Raw genomic sequence first — 17,382 nt, forward strand, 5'->3', positions numbered from 1 at the left:
TGTCAAACTTTTTGTGAGTCCTATTAAATTGACACTGTTATAAGGGGGAACTTAAAAATTTCTAAAAGTGTCGTCATCCTTTTATTAAACCACCTCCGTATATTAGAATTAACCTACTTACATACTTTTACATCGATATGCTTATGTCACAAACCGCAGCCATCTGAACGATTGGTTGATAACATTTCACAGTATTACGGTTTTTGTCATAACAAGCAAAGTACTAGATATTCAGGAACTACTTTTGTTTTTATTTCAATGACGAAACTATAAATACGCGTATATATAGTGAATGCCAAATTCTTTTCTCTTCTTATTTCCTTGCTACTTGATCAAAATTACTTGAGATGATTTGAAAGTACGTAGAAGTCTTATATATAAATATGGGATACTTTCAAACTATCTCAAGAAACTATGGTCAAGTATCTGTTAAAATCATGGTCTAAAATTAAACTCGAAATGGGGAAAAATATAATACAACATGTATAGGTATATACACGAATAAAGAGAAAGTTTTGGAGCTCGCTACGGCCCCTCTTCGCTCACATCTCGCTTTTTAACAAATTTTTCATTATGTTCACTTTTAAGAACAGACTACGTACGACTATATGAACCTACTTTACGTTGTTGAAATTGAAACATTCATCTTGGTCAAAAAATGGAATCAAATCAAAAACATGTTCTATGACTTTCTACGTACATTAAACCAAAACAGTGTGCCGATCAACTCGCTTCAACTTTTGGTGATGAAGCAGCATCTCCTGCCACAGTGTTTCGCTGGTTTTCCGAATTAAGTCAATCGCGAAGATCGTCTAAAACCGACTATTGTGCCAGAAAACATCGATGCTGTGCGTAAGCTGATATTTCAAGATCGTCATGTGACATACCCTGAGATAGGGGCATACTTTTACATTAGTTCCACTCGCATACTTCTAGTATTGCATGAACATTTGGCTGTCAAAAAAAATTGTTCGCGTTGGATACCGCATAATTTGACAATCGCTTAAAAGGAGCTCGTGTCTATTGGTGCAAAGAAATGCTGAATAGACGCTTCAATAGACGTCTATAAAATCGTGACAGGCGTGAATCATGGATCTATGCATTTGAACCCGAAACTAAACAACAATCGATTGTATGGGTGTTTCAGGACGAGCAACATCCAACTAAAGTTGTTCGCACACGAGGCACTTCGAAATAACTGGATATGTCGCTACCTTTCCATTAGAGCAACTTAGAACGTTTAACTATGTACGGTACACCAGCATTTGTTTGCCGGAAGTGTGTGAAAAAATCAGAGAAACCAATCGTAGAAGACGAATCATTCTTCATTACAATAATGCGAACTCTCATACATCAGTTCAAACAGAAACGTTTTCGAACAGGCAAAACATCGAATGGATGATTGATGATTTCTCCTACCCGCAGATGAATTATATATTGGGGTGTCAACGTTTTCTTACACCTTAAGAAGAGGTTGATGAGTTGATTAAAATGCTTCTACAATTGATTCAAACGCATGCAAAAGTGTCTTGATCTTAGGGCCTTATCATACTATCGGATTGCGAGCGTGTTCAAAGCGGAGCGGCCGCACATGCGCAGCGAATTCGATGCGGACGTGCAACGAGATATCTGCGATTAACGGTGTGGACGACATTTTGTACTGTCGCGTACAAACGCTAACCTCACTTCAGTCCGTAACGAATGTTAGAGGACTCGTATCATCATGGCATCATTGGGAGATCCGGATATTGATACAGAATTATTTATAAGTGTAATTCAAAATCTTTACGCAATATCGGACCAAAAAAGCAGAGAATTTAAGAAGAGGGAAGAGGATGAAATGATTACAAAGTGAACTTACAAACGATGGACGAGAGGATGAATAAAGACAGAAAAAGTGGAGAAAGTGAGCCCGAATACAAATTTGCGTTGTCTATGGTTGAAGGTTGAAAATCAATTCATCCAGACTTATAAAATGGATGCCATATGTCTTAACAGCTATGCTTCAAAGTATCCAGGATATTTTACAAGACCAGAGCCATGCCGGAATAATTCACTGCAGCCAATTAATGTTTCGCCAAGCGTTTATGACGAGAATAGTAAGGGTGAAGATACAATTTATAATGATTTCTTTTTTCTGAATAGTAAATTCCTAAACCCCATTTTTTATCAATTTGGTTAATGAGTGTATTGTGCGCTACAAACAGGTGTCGAAAACATTGCATTTCTGCCACGCGTTCGCGACGTACTCGCGGCGTGTTCGCGGTGCATTCGATGCGCGACTGCTCCTCCCCGCTGCCGCTCGCAAACCGCTAGTATGATAAGACTGTTAATGGGGAATATTTAGGAAAACATATACAATTATGAATATTTGTTTTTATTTGTCTATCTAATTCAAGTACCAATCATCGTATTTCTAAAATCCAAAAGTGAACATGAGGTGCTAGTTTTCCATCAATATACTTAAAGAAGAACGCCCACATCGTGTAGAGTAATATAGAATTGGATGAAGATGATGAGTCAAGTTTAATGCCAAATTTTCATACAAGACGTGACGAAGCGAAAGATTTTTCTCATAAAAATTAAAATTCTATTCAATATCCTATATCGGCACATACGATATCATTCTTGTGTTGTTTATTACCGTTAGTTAAATAGACTCATAGGTGTTGTAACGTATACCTGTCCTCACTTAATGAGTCAGCTGTTTTATTTATAACCTATACATTCTTTTGTTTCAAACATTTTTAATGATAAGCCGTAAAACGTTCAGAAACTCCCACATCATAATTCACGATTAAATTTCATTGAGAATCATTGTTAAGACGTTAGCAAACGATTATTGTAACTATCGAAAGTGATTTAAATATCAAATAATATGTACGAGGATATATTGAAAAATTCTTAGCCTACTATAGAACCAAACAAAATTTCAATATCAAAATATTTTATTACTCGACATATTCTCCTCTTAATTGGATACATTTATTACAGCGAATCTGCAACGTCTCTAGAACTTGCAAAAAAAATGTTTCTGCAAACCAGACCTCCACAGCTTTTATTATCTCCTCGTTGGAAGAAAATTTACGACCCTTTAAACTTTTTTACTGTTGAGATGATAGTTGGACGGAGCCAAATCTGGTCAATAAGGAGGGTGTTCTAGTAATTTTTTGCATGGCAACATGAGATTTCTGTGCAGGGACGTTGTCTTGCAAAACATCTTTGGATAGCTTTCCGCGTCTTTTCTCTTTAATTTTTTCCCGTAGAGTGGTCAGTAATAAACAATAGTAATCTCCAGTTATTGTTCTACACCCTTATCTAAAAAATCAATCATGATTACTCCATGGCAATCCCCAAAAAATAAAAGCAAGAACTTTTCCAGCAGATTTTTGGACACGAAACTTCTTTAGGTCTTGGAGAACCAGAAATGTACCCAAGTCTCATCGCCTGTAACAATTCGATTTAAGAAGTCTACATCGTTTTCAAATCGAGCACCGATCGAACGCGATGCTTCTACCTTTGCACCCTTTTGGTCAACATTCAAACATTTGGGGATCCATTTTGCAGCAATTCATGTCCAAATTGACGTGAACATATAATGGACGCGTTCGAATGAAATATTCATTGCTTCAGATATCCGTTTTAGCCCAATTCGACGGTCTGATAAAATCATGTCATAAACTGCATCGATATTTTCGGGAACTGACACAGAAACTGGCCTTTCCGATCGGTCATCATCTTCAATGGAAAATGTACCTCTTTTGAAGCTTGTAGTCCAACTTTTCACGGTCACATACGAAGTATATTGATCACCAAGGGTATTAAGCATATCTTCATAAATCTGCTTACCTCTCAACCCTTTTAAATACAGGTACTGATGATGGCTCGATACCCCAATTCTTCGATTTTGACAATTTCGGTGGACATCTTTTATCTTTCAATTTATTGCGTAATTCTGGTTTACTTTTTTGACGTCAAACTTTACACTGACACTTCTAATAAGTTATTGTTCGTTGCAATGGTAACGCAATATTTTGCTTATGCATGGAACTGATCTAGACTAACTAGATATCAATACATCCTCGTATAATTTTCATTTCTCCAAATAGTCTCATAGTTTGTTTACAGTACACCTGGTTTTTGAGTATCTTTCAACATATTGAGATAAAAACTAAAATTCTGAAATGTCATGTCACCAAAAGTTTTTTGGGCCATTTAAACGTTCATTTGGGCATCTTCTTACAAGTTCTGATATACGTAATGTATTAAATATAAATATAAATAATGAAAAGACGATAACGAGAAAATGTTTATCAATTTGTCGACTTCTATTGTTATCGTAAAGTCAATTTATTCTTGTTATCATTTTTCCTCGAAGTTTATTTGAGCTGAACCACCGACCTCGTCAATGGTACGATCTTATGGACTCTTAGGAATTAAACAAATATCAGTTTGTTTTTGGACAAGACCGTTTCTAGAGTCCATTAATGATTTGTTTTTCATTTATAGAGAAATGTCTGTTAAGAAAAAGGGGTCTTCTAAAGATAAATGTCGGTCTGTTTTTGAGGAGGAGGATCTTCTATAGACATATGTCGATTTGATTTTGAGAAGTCTTTTGAAGAAAAAAGTGGGTTTGTTCTTAAAGAAAGGCAGTTTCTTAAAACATATGACGTTTTGTTTTCGAAACAGGCAGTTTCTAAGTATCATAAATGGTTTGTTTTTCAGAAAAGCAGTTTTTATAAACAACTGACGTTTTTTGGTGAAGGACAGTCTTCTATAGACAAATGACGATTTATTTTTAAGGAGGATCTTCGATAGACAAATGTTAGTTTATTTTTAAGAAGGGTCTTCTAAAGACAAATGTCGGTCTGTTTTTAAGAAGGAGGATCTTCTAAAGATAAATTTTGATTTGTTGTCAAAAAGAGGCAGTTTGCTGGTTTATTTTTGGAAAGGAGAGTTTCCAAAGACGGTGTGTTCTTAAAGAAAAGCTTCTAAAGGCTTTCGAAAAACAAATGACGTTTTTTTGTTAAGGACAGTCTTCTATAGACAAATGACGATTTATTTTTAAGAAGGAGGATCTTCTATAGACAAATGTTAATTTATTTTTAAGAAGGGTCTTCTAAAGACAAATGTCGGTCTGTTTTTAAGAAGGAGGATCTTCTAAAGATAAATTTTGACTTGTTCTCAAAAAGAGGCAGTTTGATGGTTTATTTTTGAAAAAGAGAGTTTTCAAAGACGGTGTGTTCTTAAAGAAAAGCTTCTAAAGGCTTTCGAAAAACAAATGACGTTTTTTTGTGAAGGACAGTCTTGTATAGACAAATGACGATTTATTTTTAAGAAGGAGGATCTTCTATAGACAAATGTCGGTCTGTTTTTAAGAAGGAGGATCTTCTAAAGATAAATTTTGATTTGTTCTCAAAAAGAGGCAGTTTGCTGGTTTATTTTTGAAAAAGAGAGTTTTCAAAGACGGTGTGTTCTTAAAGAAAAGCTTCTAAAGGCTTTCGAAAAACAAATGACGTTTTTTTGTTAAGGACAGTCTTCTATAGACAAATGACGATTTATTTTTAAGAAGGAGGATCTTCTATAGACAAATGTCGGTCTGTTTTTAAGAAGGAGGATCTTCTAAAGATAAATTTTGATTTGTTGTCAAAAAGAGGCAGTTTGCTGGTTTATTTTTGGAAAGGAGAGTTTCCAAAGACGGTGTGTTCTTAAAGAAAAGCTTCTAAAGGCTTTCGAAAAACAAATGACGTTTTTTTGTGAAGGACAGTCTTCTATAGACAAATGACGATTTATTTTTAAGAAGGAGGATCTTCTATAGACAAATGTTAATTTATTTTTAAGAAGGGTCTTCTAAAGACAAATGTCGGTCTGTTTTTAAGAAGGAGGATCTTCTAAAGATAAATTTTGATTTGTTGTCAAAAAGAGGCAGTTTGCTGGTTTATTTTTGAAAAAGAGAGTTTTCAAAGACGGTGTGTTCTTAAAGAAAAGCTTCTAAAGGCTTTCGAAAAACAAATAACGTTTTTTTGTTAAGGACAGTCTTCTATAGACAAATGACGATTTATTTTTAAGAAGGAGGATCTTATATAGGCAAATGTTAATTTATTTTTAAGAAGGGTCTTCTAAAGACAAATGTTGGTCTGTTTTTAAGAAGGAGGATCTTCCAAAGATAAATTTTGATTTGTTGTCAAAAAGAGGCAGTTTGCTGGTTTATTTTTGAAAAGGAGAGTTTCCAAAGACGGTGTGTTCTTAAAGAAAAGCTTCTAAAGGCTTTCGAAAAACAAATGACGTTTTTTTTTGTGAAGGACAGTCTTCTATAGACAAATGACGATTTATTTTTAAGAAGGAGGATCTTCTATAGACAAATGTTAATTTATTTTTAAGAAGGGTCTTCTAAAGACAAATGTCGGTCTGTTTTTAAGAAGGAGGATCTTCTAAAGATAAATTTTGATTTGTTGTCAAAAAGAGGCAGTTTGCTGGTTTATTTTTGAAAAAGAGAGTTTTCAAAGACGGTGTGTTCTTAAAGAAAAGCTTCTAAAGGCTTTCGAAAAACAAATGACGTTTTTTTGTTAAGGACAGTCTTCTATAGACAAATGACGATTTATTTTTAAGAAGGAGGATCTTCTATAGACAAATGTCGGTCTGTTTTTAAGAAGGAGGATCTTCTAAAGATAAATTTTGATTTGTTGTCAAAAAGAGGCAGTTTGCTGGTTTATTTTTGGAAAGGAGAGTTTCCAAAGACGGTGTGTTCTTAAAGAAAAGCTTCTAAAGGCTTTCGAAAAACAAATGACGTTTTTTTGTGAAGGACAGACTTCTATAGACAAATGACGATTTATTTTTAAGAAGGAGGATCTTCTATAGACAAATGTCGGTCTGTTTTTAAGAAGGAGGATCTTCTAAAGATAAATTTTGATTTGTTCTCAAAAAGAGGCAGTTTGCTGGTTTATTTTTGAAAAAGAGAGTTTTCAAAGACGGTGTGTTCTTAAAGAAAAGCTTCTAAAGGCTTTCGAAAAACAAATGACGTTTTTTTGTGAAGGACAGTCTTCTATAGACAAATGACGATTTATTTTTAAGAAGGAGGATCTTCTATAGACAAATGTCGGTCTGTTTTTAAGAAGGAGGATCTTCTAAAGATAAATTTTGATTTGTTGTCAAAAAGAGGCAGTTTGCTGGTTTATTTTTGGAAAGGAGAGTTTCCAAAGACGGTGTGTTCTTAAAGAAAAGCTTCTAAAGGCTTTCGAAAAACAAATGACGTTTTTTTGTGAAGGACAGACTTCTATAGACAAATGACGATTTATTTTTAAGAAGGAGGATCTTCTATAGACAAATGTCGGTCTGTTTTTAAGAAGGAGGATCTTCTAAAGATAAATTTTGATTTGTTCTCAAAAAGAGGCAGTTTGCTGGTTTATTTTTGAAAAAGAGAGTTTTCAAAGACGGTGTGTTCTTAAAGAAAAGCTTCTAAAGGCTTTCGAAAAACAAATGACGTTTTTTTGTGAAGGACAGTCTTCTATAGACAAATGACGATTTATTTTTAAGAAGGAGGATCTTCTATAGACAAATGTTAATTTATTTTTAAGAAGGGTCTTCTAAAGACAAATGTCGGTCTGTTTTTAAGAAGGAGGATCTTCTAAAGATAAATTTTGATTTGTTGTCAAAAAGAGGCAGTTTGCTGGTTTATTTTTGAAAAAGAGAGTTTTCAAAGACGGTGTGTTCTTAAAGAAAAGCTTCTAAAGGCTTTCGAAAAACAAATAACGTTTTTTTGTTAAGGACAGTCTTCTATAGACAAATGACGATTTATTTTTAAGAAGGAGGATCTTATATAGACAAATGTTAATTTATTTTTAAGAAGGGTCTTCTAAAGACAAATGTTGGTCTGTTTTTAAGAAGGAGGATCTTCCAAAGATAAATTTTGATTTGTTGTCAAAAAGAGGCAGTTTGCTGGTTTATTTTTGAAAAGGAGAGTTTCCAAAGACGGTGTGTTCTTAAAGAAAAGCTTCTAAAGGCTTTCGAAAAACAAATAACGTTTTTTTGTTAAGGACAGTCTTCTATAGACAAATGACGATTTATTTTTAAGAAGGAGGATCTTATATAGACAAATGTTAATTTATTTTTAAGAAGGGTCTTCTAAAGACAAATGTTGGTCTGTTTTTAAGAAGGAGGATCTTCCAAAGATAAATTTTGATTTGTTGTCAAAAAGAGGCAGTTTGCTGGTTTATTTTTGAAAAGGAGAGTTTCCAAAGACGGTGTGTTCTTAAAGAAAAGCTTCTAAAGGCTTTCGAAAAACAAATGACGTTTTTTTTTGTGAAGGACAGTCTTCTATAGACAAATGACGATTTATTTTTAAGAAGGAGGATCTTATATAGACAAATGTTAATTTATTTTTAAGAAGGGTCTTCTAAAGACAAATGTCGGTCTGTTTTTAAGAAGGAGGATCTTCCAAAGATAAATTTTGATTTGTTGTCAAAAAGAGGCAGTTTGCTGGTTTATTTTTGAAAAGGAGAGTTTCCAAAGACGGTGTGTTCTTAAAGAAAAGCTTCTAAAGGCTTTCGAAAAACAAATGACGTTTTTTTTTGTGAAGGACAGTCTTCTATAGACAAATGACAATTTATTTTTAAGAAGGAGGATCTTCTATAGACAAATGTTAATTTATTTTTAAGAAGGGTCTTCTAAAGACAAATGTCGGTCTGTTTTTAAGAAGGAGGATCTTCTAAAGATAAATTTTGATTTGTTGTCAAAAAGAGGCAGTTTGCTGGTTTATTTTTGAAAAGGAGAGTTTCCAAAGACGGTGTGTTCTTAAAGAAAAGCTTCTAAAGGCTTTCGAAAAACAAATGACGTTTTTTTTTGTGAAGGACAGTCTTCTATAGACAAATGACGATTTATTTTTAAGAAGGAGGATCTTCTATAGACAAATGTTAATTTATTTTTAAGAAGGGTCTTCTAAAGACAAATGTCGGTCTGTTTTTAAGAAGGAGGATCTTCTAAAGATAAATTTTGATTTGTTGTCAAAAAGAGGCAGTTTGCTGGTTTATTTTTGAAAAGGAGAGTTTCCAAAGACGGTGTGTTCTTAAAGAAAAGCTTCTAAAGGCTTTCGAAAAACAAATGACGTTTTTTTTTGTGAAGGACAGTCTTCTATAGACAAATGACGATTTATTTTTAAGAAGGAGGATCTTCTATAGACAAATGTTAATTTATTTTTAAGAAGGGTCTTCTAAAGACAAATGTCGGTCTATTTTTAAGAAGGAGGATCTTCTAAAGATAAATTTTGATTTGTTGTCAAAAAGAGGCAGTTTGCTGGTTTATTTTTGAAAAGGAGAGTTTCCAAAGACGGTGTGTTCTTCAAAAAAAAGCTTCTAAAGGCTTTCGAAAAACAAATGACGTTTTTTTTTGTGAAGGACAGTCTTCTATAGACAAATGACGATTTATTTTTAAGAAGGAGGATCTTCTATAGACAAATGTTAATTTATTTTTAAGAAGGGTCTTCTAAAGACAAATGTCGGTCTATTTTTAAGAAGGAGGATCTTCTAAAGATAAATTTTGATTTGTTGTCAAAAAGAGGCAGTTTGCTGGTTTATTTTTGAAAAGGAGAGTTTCCAAAGACGGTGTGTTCTTCAAAAAAAAGCTTCTAAAGGCTTTCGAAAAACAAATGACGTTTTTTTTTGTGAAGGACAGTCTTCTATAGACAAATGACGATTTATTTTTAAGAAGGAGGATCTTCTATAGACAAATGTTAATTTATTTTTAAGAAGGGTCTTCTAAAGACAAATGTCGGTCTGTTTTTAAGAAGGAGGATCTTCTAAAGATAAATTTTGATTTGTTGTCAAAAAGAGGCAGTTTGCTGGTTTATTTTTGAAAAGGAGAGTTTCCAAAGACGGTGTGTTCTTAAAGAAAAGCTTCTAAAGGCTTTCGAAAAACAAATGACGTTTTTTTTTGTGAAGGACAGTCTTCTATAGACAAATGACGTTTTATTTTTAAGAAGGAGGATCTTCTAAAAACAAACTTGGATTTGATTTTGAGAAGCAAGGTCTTTTGAAGATAAATTTCGATTTGTTTTCAAAAAGGGGCAGTTTGCTGGTTTATTTTTGAAAAGGAGAGTTTCCAAAGACGGTGTGTTCTTAAAGAAAAGCTTCTAAAGGCTTTCAAAAAACACGACGGTTTTATTTTAGGAAGAATGTTTTCTTAGACAAATGACGATTTGTCTTTGAAACATACAGTTTCTAAAGACTTTTTCAAAAAAGCACCCATATCAAAACTATCGACAATTTGTTTTTGGGAAGGAGGGTCTTCTAAAGACGCATAACGGTTGGTTTAAAAACAAACATTTTCTGGATACAAATGACGATTTTTTGAAAGAAAAAAAAACAGTTACCATAGACGAATAACGGCTTGGTTTTCAAAAACATATTTTCTCAAAACAAATAACAGTTTGTTTTTCACTTTATTTGGCATATTTGGTGTGAATTTTATTCAAAAAGAAATTATAAAACAGTATACTCGTAAAAACGATTTGAAACAGTTAAGCTCTAGAAATATAAATAGTTCTGAACCACCTTATATAAAAATGTATCAAAATATCATGGATACAGTTACTAGTTATGGGAGAAGATACATCTGACTGTCGATAATCAAGTTGGTCCGGTCCTTAGGTTCGATAGACAGATGTGGAACCACCTGCTCATAAAATAACAGCTGGCCATCCTTTTTTACAAAGCTGGGTACATCCTAAGCAACCGCGATGGTATTTTTTTTATCTGTTGTATTGGTAATTACCAACCGCGACGCTTCTTTTTTTTTATGAAACGATTTTTTTTTAAATTATTCTGTTACTTAACAATTTTTATAATTTAATGTGGAGAGTAAAAGTACTAACAAATGTAGAAAAAGAGATTTATTATTACGAGGGGATGCCATATGTTCAAAGTAGTTAGGAGGCCGACTTTCAGCTTCCTCACCAGCTCTTTCCATTTATTTTTATACATAGGTGTTTGCATTTTCTTAATAAGACACACTGTATATATTTATTTCGCTATAACCAATTTAGTTTTATGAATGTTAATTTAACAAACTTTATCTCTATTTTCCTATGCCAAATATATTCGACCTTAACTACGCTTACGAATTTTGCTAATAATATTGTCAATGTTTATCTTTGAACTCGACCTTTAAAATAGAAATCTAATTAAATAGACGATGTGGTGTATTTTGTCATACTATTATTGAAACGCTATTTTTAATACGGCTCATGACATCATTTTCAAGGTTTATCCATGGTCATTTCTCCCCCAAAAAAACGCTGGCCAAGTTACCGTAACACGATATTTCTAGCGGCACTTTTAATTACAAAATGATTTTTCTCACGAACAAGATCTTCTTTTGAAAAATGTAGTCATATTAGCGAAAATTTTCCTAAATAATAAATTGAGATTTCCTTTGGAATCCCAAAAATCGGTGGTTATGACCGAAAAGCCGTTGACAATAAGATAATTTGTTTAATGGACCCAGAACGCATCCTTGGTGCAACTAAAAGTGTTGCTATCGCATCTCTTAACTGTCTATTTGCAAGGCAGGCTCAGTAGAGATGAATAGACACCTGACATGAGGTAAGCAAAGGTACACATTGTGTGTCTCGCTGCAATGCCGCTGGTGCATGTAGGAAAATGAAACTGCACTCACACGAGAGCTGGACACATGGGAAAATCTCACAGCTTGACTAATGACATCAAAGGGTTCAAACCATAGTGCCTGATTGGCTTCTCAAAGGACATCGGCCTTTGGTAACGTCAAGTGGGGCGCGACGGGCCTATCTGGAGGTCTATGTGCTTAACGGCCCCTTGGTCGCCCACAATGTTACTATGAACTATGAAGATAATTTATCCAGGAAACCAGGCAGATGAGAATTTCTGTTTTCCCGATTCTCATTTCCGACGATTTCATACAAAGAAGAGCTGGAAACGGTTTTCGAAACAGGTGACTGGAAGCCACGGGTCTGCGACTCAAAAAAACCTCAAAAGTACTGATATTATTTCAACTCAAGATACTTAAGCCTACGAAGCAAAGGTGAAGAAGACATACAAATCAAAATTTTGTTGATCTACTCACTGCTTCTATTAACAATGTCAATTTTTATATGTAAATAACACAAGAAATACGAGATAACTTTTGGCACTACCCTCGTAATACGAATGCACTTATTCCTTCGCAAATATATGAATTTTAATGCCCAATTTTGAGTTACACACTTCAAAATAGTTTATATTTACTATAAATACATATTGCATAAGCTAATATATGTATACAAAATATATAGGGTGTTTGTTTTCACAAAATAACAAGTTTTTTTGACACACTCAATATAAAAATACAAATTTCTGTTGAACTATGTATTAGTTTCATTGATTCCAACCACAAATATATTTCTTATAAATAGAAGATGATGTTAAATTATTGGATCTAAGCAGGGAAAAATGATTTTAGTTGTTCAAGAGGAAACGTTGAAAGAAAACGTGGAAAACTATCAGAGTCTACTTGATATTTAAATTCGTAATACATTGTAACATGTGTAAATTTAGAACATACTTATATCTTTGTAGATAAATTAGGTCAATGAACTTGAGTTCGTATTAAATTCCGAATTTAGAACAAATTTCAAGGATCAACTTCTGCATCTAGATGATTCAAAAATTATTCAAAGTAATATACTATGTATTTGTACCTAATTACGGCTTTCAATACTTTCAAAAACTCACATATACAAGGTGTCAATTCGGAAACGTATCTTGTTTATATTTAATACCAGATGCTTGAAGATTGGAGAAAATTTAATTTACCTGCAATATTTTCACCAAGAGAATTATCAAAAATACTTGTTGTTGAGTGTAATTGTTTCAGTTCAAAATATTTGGAAAAAAAATATTTTATTCAAAAATTAATAAACAAAAGAGTATAGTAAACAACTCTCCCCATATCCCAAAAGTCTTGAAAACCTGTAAAAATTCCAGGCATAGTGAGAAGCGTTACCAATTTCCACAAGAAAATTTATGTACAGAAAGTACAAAGCAAACAGTAATTCATGAATTTTAGGATGAATGATTAAAACATAAGAAAAATCGTTCAAAAATTTGTAAGAAACAAAATGAGAAAAAATCACAATAATCTCGGAACTTTCCAAGAAAAGTAAAAAGGTAATTTAAAAAACTGAAAAATTTGTGAAAAAACTTGCAAAGCAAGGTAAAGTGAACAACGTCCAACTTCTAGAAAAAAATAATAAAAATGGGAGAAAATTTTGAAAAAGGGGACAAGAGTCGAGCAATCGAAAATTGTCAAAAAATTTGTGAAATACGAAAAATCGTCGTAAAATTTGTGAAAAAACCTTAACATTGCAAAAAAATGAGGAAAAACCAAATAAGTTTTGAAAAATTCGAGGAAATACGGAAAATATCGGAAAAAATGAAAAAAATCGTAAAAAAACTTTTGAGTGCAAAGCAAGGTAAAGGGAAAAAGGTAAATTTTTAGAAAAAATTATAAAAATATGAGAAAATATCAAAAATGATCCATAGCATGTAAGTGATTCCCCTCCACTCTTTCCTATTTTTTTGCTTTTGTTTTCCAGTCTTCCATCACCTCTGCGTACCATCTTTTCCTTGGTCTTCCTTTTTTTGTTCTTCCTCGTTCTATGATTTTTTTATTGTTCGAAAATCTGGCATTCTTTCTATGTGGCCAGTCACTATATTCTTTTAAATCTTATAATTTTGCTTTCTGCTTCTCCAAATAGATTCGATTTATGGAGATTTTTAGGGATGTTATTATAGTGTTAGGCGCTCCCAACTGTTTACTTTCCCTCGATTCTAGATTTCCTGCCTCGTCACCGTTATCCTTGATAACCAACCCAAGATATACATAACTTTGAACTTGTTCTTAGCTCATTGCCTTTTCTTATTCTTTCTTTCTTTTTTCCTTTGTGGTGTTGTCATTACCGATATTGAGAGAATTACTACATCGTCTGCGTTTGCAAGTAGCTGCGTTTAGTGTTCATGTTCTCTTCAAACTGATTTCACGTAGTATCCTATTTAATACTATATTGAATAACATAGTGGATAAAGGATATCCCTGTTTTAGTCCTGTGTTGGTCTGGAAACATTTTGATATTCTTTGATTTGCCTTTACCTTCGTCTTTGTATGTTCGAGTGTCTATTTCGTAAGACATAAGTTTTTTTGGAATACTAAGATCAGTCATAACGCTGTACAAATAAAATAAACTCAATAATTCTTGGAAATTTCGAGGAAATCTAAGAAATTGCCCAAAAATTCGTCAAATACCAAAAATCGTAAGAAAATTTGTAAAAAAAAATTGAAATTGCGGCAAAATGAGGAAAAACCAAATCATTCCTAGAAAATTCGAAGAAATGCAAAATTTATAAAAAAAATTGGAAAATTTGTAAAAAAACTTTTACTAGTGCAAAGCAAGGTAGATTGAAAAAATTCGAGGAATACGACAAATCGTCGGAAAATTTGTAAAAATACCCTGAAATTGCTACAATATGAGGAAAATCTGAAAATTTTATAAAAAAAACGAGTGCGAAGCAAGATAAAGTAGAAAACGACAAATTTCAAAGAAAAATGATAGAATTGTGATTAATTCGAAAAAATAAAGCATTTTTAAAAACGGAAGGAAAATGATAAATTTATGATAAAGCCTAAAAATGTTAAAAACCCCAAGAAAACTTTAGACAAAAATAGGAAATTTAAAAAAAAATCGAATAAAATTCAAAAAATATAAAAAAAAAAAATTATTATACAAAATGTAAAAAATTTGAAAAATATAAAAGAAAACTAATTTCTAATATAATTAATATACTAATATAATTAGCGTAATTAGAGTCCTCTTGTATAAAATTCGTCAAACTGCCACATAATTAACAGGAGGAGAGAGATAAAAATATGCCAATTTAATAAATTCCTTCCATTATCCTTATCAGTATCACCAAGATAACACACATTGGTTAGGAACAGAAAATGGTAGGAATTTAGCCCTTAGTTCAGAACCTCACGGTATAATAAAATTAAGTAAAAGAAAAACACCTACTTTATACATGAGATTTGAACATTAGATAGCAAAAAGGGCCTAATCCTTAATCTATTTTAAATGTTAATATAATAACCCAAACAAATTTTCAATAATTTCATCAATATTGTTGACACTACGACGTAATGGATAATCACTTAATGTCTGATTATTAAGAAGGACTGACCACAAAAAATTGTTCTTTTAAATATCTTATAAAATGTATTAGGCCTATTTAGAATAGAGTCCACCTACGCCAATGCCCCACAATCCTATTTCTCAACTTACCAAACAACTCCGAAGGCTCCGTACCCAATGGGTCTATCCGGTTGGACCTGTTCCTGTGTATGGGCCGGTGCTGCGGCGTGTTGTGGATGATAGTAGGGTTGGGCCCCATGCAGGCCCCCTTGTTGCCCTGCCCCGGTCGTAGGCCCGGCTGTACCCTGCATCAGGCTCATCGAGACAGACATTGACACCCTCGAGTGGCAGTTAGGAACCGCCACAGCCATCAAATATATATTCACCCAATGCGACAGTTTTTCTTTCTTATTACGCTGTTAACATTTTACACTAAATATTTTGCTTACAATTATATTAATTTATGTTATTTAAGTCCCAGAAAACGTAATTTATACCACTATTCTCTAGTTTCGCGTAGTAAATTAATCGTTACACGTTATTGAAGACCAAACACTACGTTAAATTCCTTCACTAAAACAATAGAAATCGTTAACACAGTCCAAAACGCAATTTCACGGTAGAAATTGTAAAACTAAACGTAAACTAGGAAGGCTTGGATAAATAAAAAAAGAAAAGATTATTTGAGGAGACCTGCCACGACACACCTCCTACCGCTGTTTGTAGCACACTGATTTTAAATGGCAACAATGCCGAAGTATCGCTTGTTCCCTAGCAAGGAACCGGTAGTACGCCTGCGTGGTGTATCAGTGTAACAGCTGATTGTAGTTTTATTGTCTGTTTTCCGCTTGTACGTTTTCAAGGCAATAACGCATATTTCGGTTAATAGATTGTTTAAACAATTTCTTTTATCAATGCATAGTTGTTTACGAGATTTAAAAATTTTTACATACATCATGGCAGTAATAAAATATTGTTTCCCACGGAGATTAGATGCAACAACAACTGATAATTATTTACGTAAAACATTTAACGAACTGATATAAATACTTACGTAGTTATTATTTTCAATAACAATCTTTTTTTATTCTTAAAAATCTGATTAAAAGTATATACAGAGTGAATAATTATAACCTAACTCGAATGACATGTGCAACTTTGTTGAATATGGGGTTGTGATATATCGCTTGAAAGATTTCTTTATTTTCTACTGTGAAATGTTGAGTAATGACATACAGGTGAAGCAAATTTTCGGAACATTTCGGAAATGCGTATAAAAACATAAATAATGACAAATTATACAAAACGAGCTACTACAAAAAATGAACAAAAACAGGTAATAAAGACAATAAGAGAATTCATAAAGGTGATTAAATGACAGATAATACACGTGACGTAAACAAACGATGAACCACAATCATATAATTGACATTAAAGATATAGAGAGAAGAATGTAACTGGATTGTACCATATATGTAATACTTCTGTATGGACAGTTCCTAAAGTGGAAGGTGTTCCGACTAAGTGAGATAAATTGTGTATCGTTCTCTCTCTCCTCCGAGCGCTTCATTTAGCTCTGTACATGTTTTGCGCGCATGAAGCATGCGCAGTAGAGATAAAGTGTCTCGAACGAGAGATATAATGAATATTGTCGGCACCGTAACGTAGAGACATTTATTCCCAAAAGAACTGTCTATATAGAAGTATTACATATATTATTTGAATAAGCTCCTCTCTATTATCAATTGTAGTTCTATGATTACGATACGGATGACAGAAGCGATAATAGAACACAAGATAATTGACGTACGTGGTAAATGTGCCATATGGGATCCTAGAGTATATGAGAGAAGACATGTTGCTGAATATCACATTTTCGAAATAGAGAAGAAATATCTGAAAGCAGAAAATTTTGGGAAGTAAATCAAGGTTATGAGTGATAAGAAACGAGGAAAAAATAATTTTTTTTATAATTTTTGCTGCTTTATCTTGTTTTTTGTTATACTTTATTATTTTGTTATGTCTATTCCGAATTATCTGTTTTATTCACCATTTTGTCGTATTATTATATTTTTACACGCCATTTATTTCATTTTAATTCCTTATCGTCCTTTTGTTTTTTCTATCATTTTCATTAATTTCACTGCCACTTCTTTACTTTTTAGTTAAAAATAAATTCTGGTTAAATT

At 32.9% G+C, this 17,382-nt stretch overlaps 1 protein-coding gene across 4 annotated transcripts in view; it reads right to left on the minus strand.

Annotated features, from left to right (window-relative positions):
• Positions 1-15,925, minus strand: part of LOC130444810 (serine/threonine-protein kinase NLK) — an 82,032-nt gene extending 66,107 nt beyond the window's left edge. For 3 of the 4 annotated variants that reach the window (XM_056780072.1, XM_056780071.1, XM_056780070.1), the window contains exon 1: positions 15,344-15,925. In XM_056780072.1, the coding sequence (XP_056636050.1) occupies positions 15,344-15,564 (221 nt within the window). In that variant the 5' untranslated portion in view covers positions 15,565-15,925. The remainder of the gene's footprint in view (positions 1-15,343) is intronic. The other variant, XR_008909998.1, reaches the window with a different exon arrangement.
• Between the last annotated feature and the right edge of the window lie 1,457 nt (positions 15,926-17,382).

The sequence above is a fragment of the Diorhabda sublineata genome, chromosome 6, assembly GCF_026230105.1.
Source record: "Diorhabda sublineata isolate icDioSubl1.1 chromosome 6, icDioSubl1.1, whole genome shotgun sequence".
In the NCBI taxonomy this organism is placed as follows: Eukaryota; Metazoa; Arthropoda; class Insecta; order Coleoptera; family Chrysomelidae; genus Diorhabda; species Diorhabda sublineata.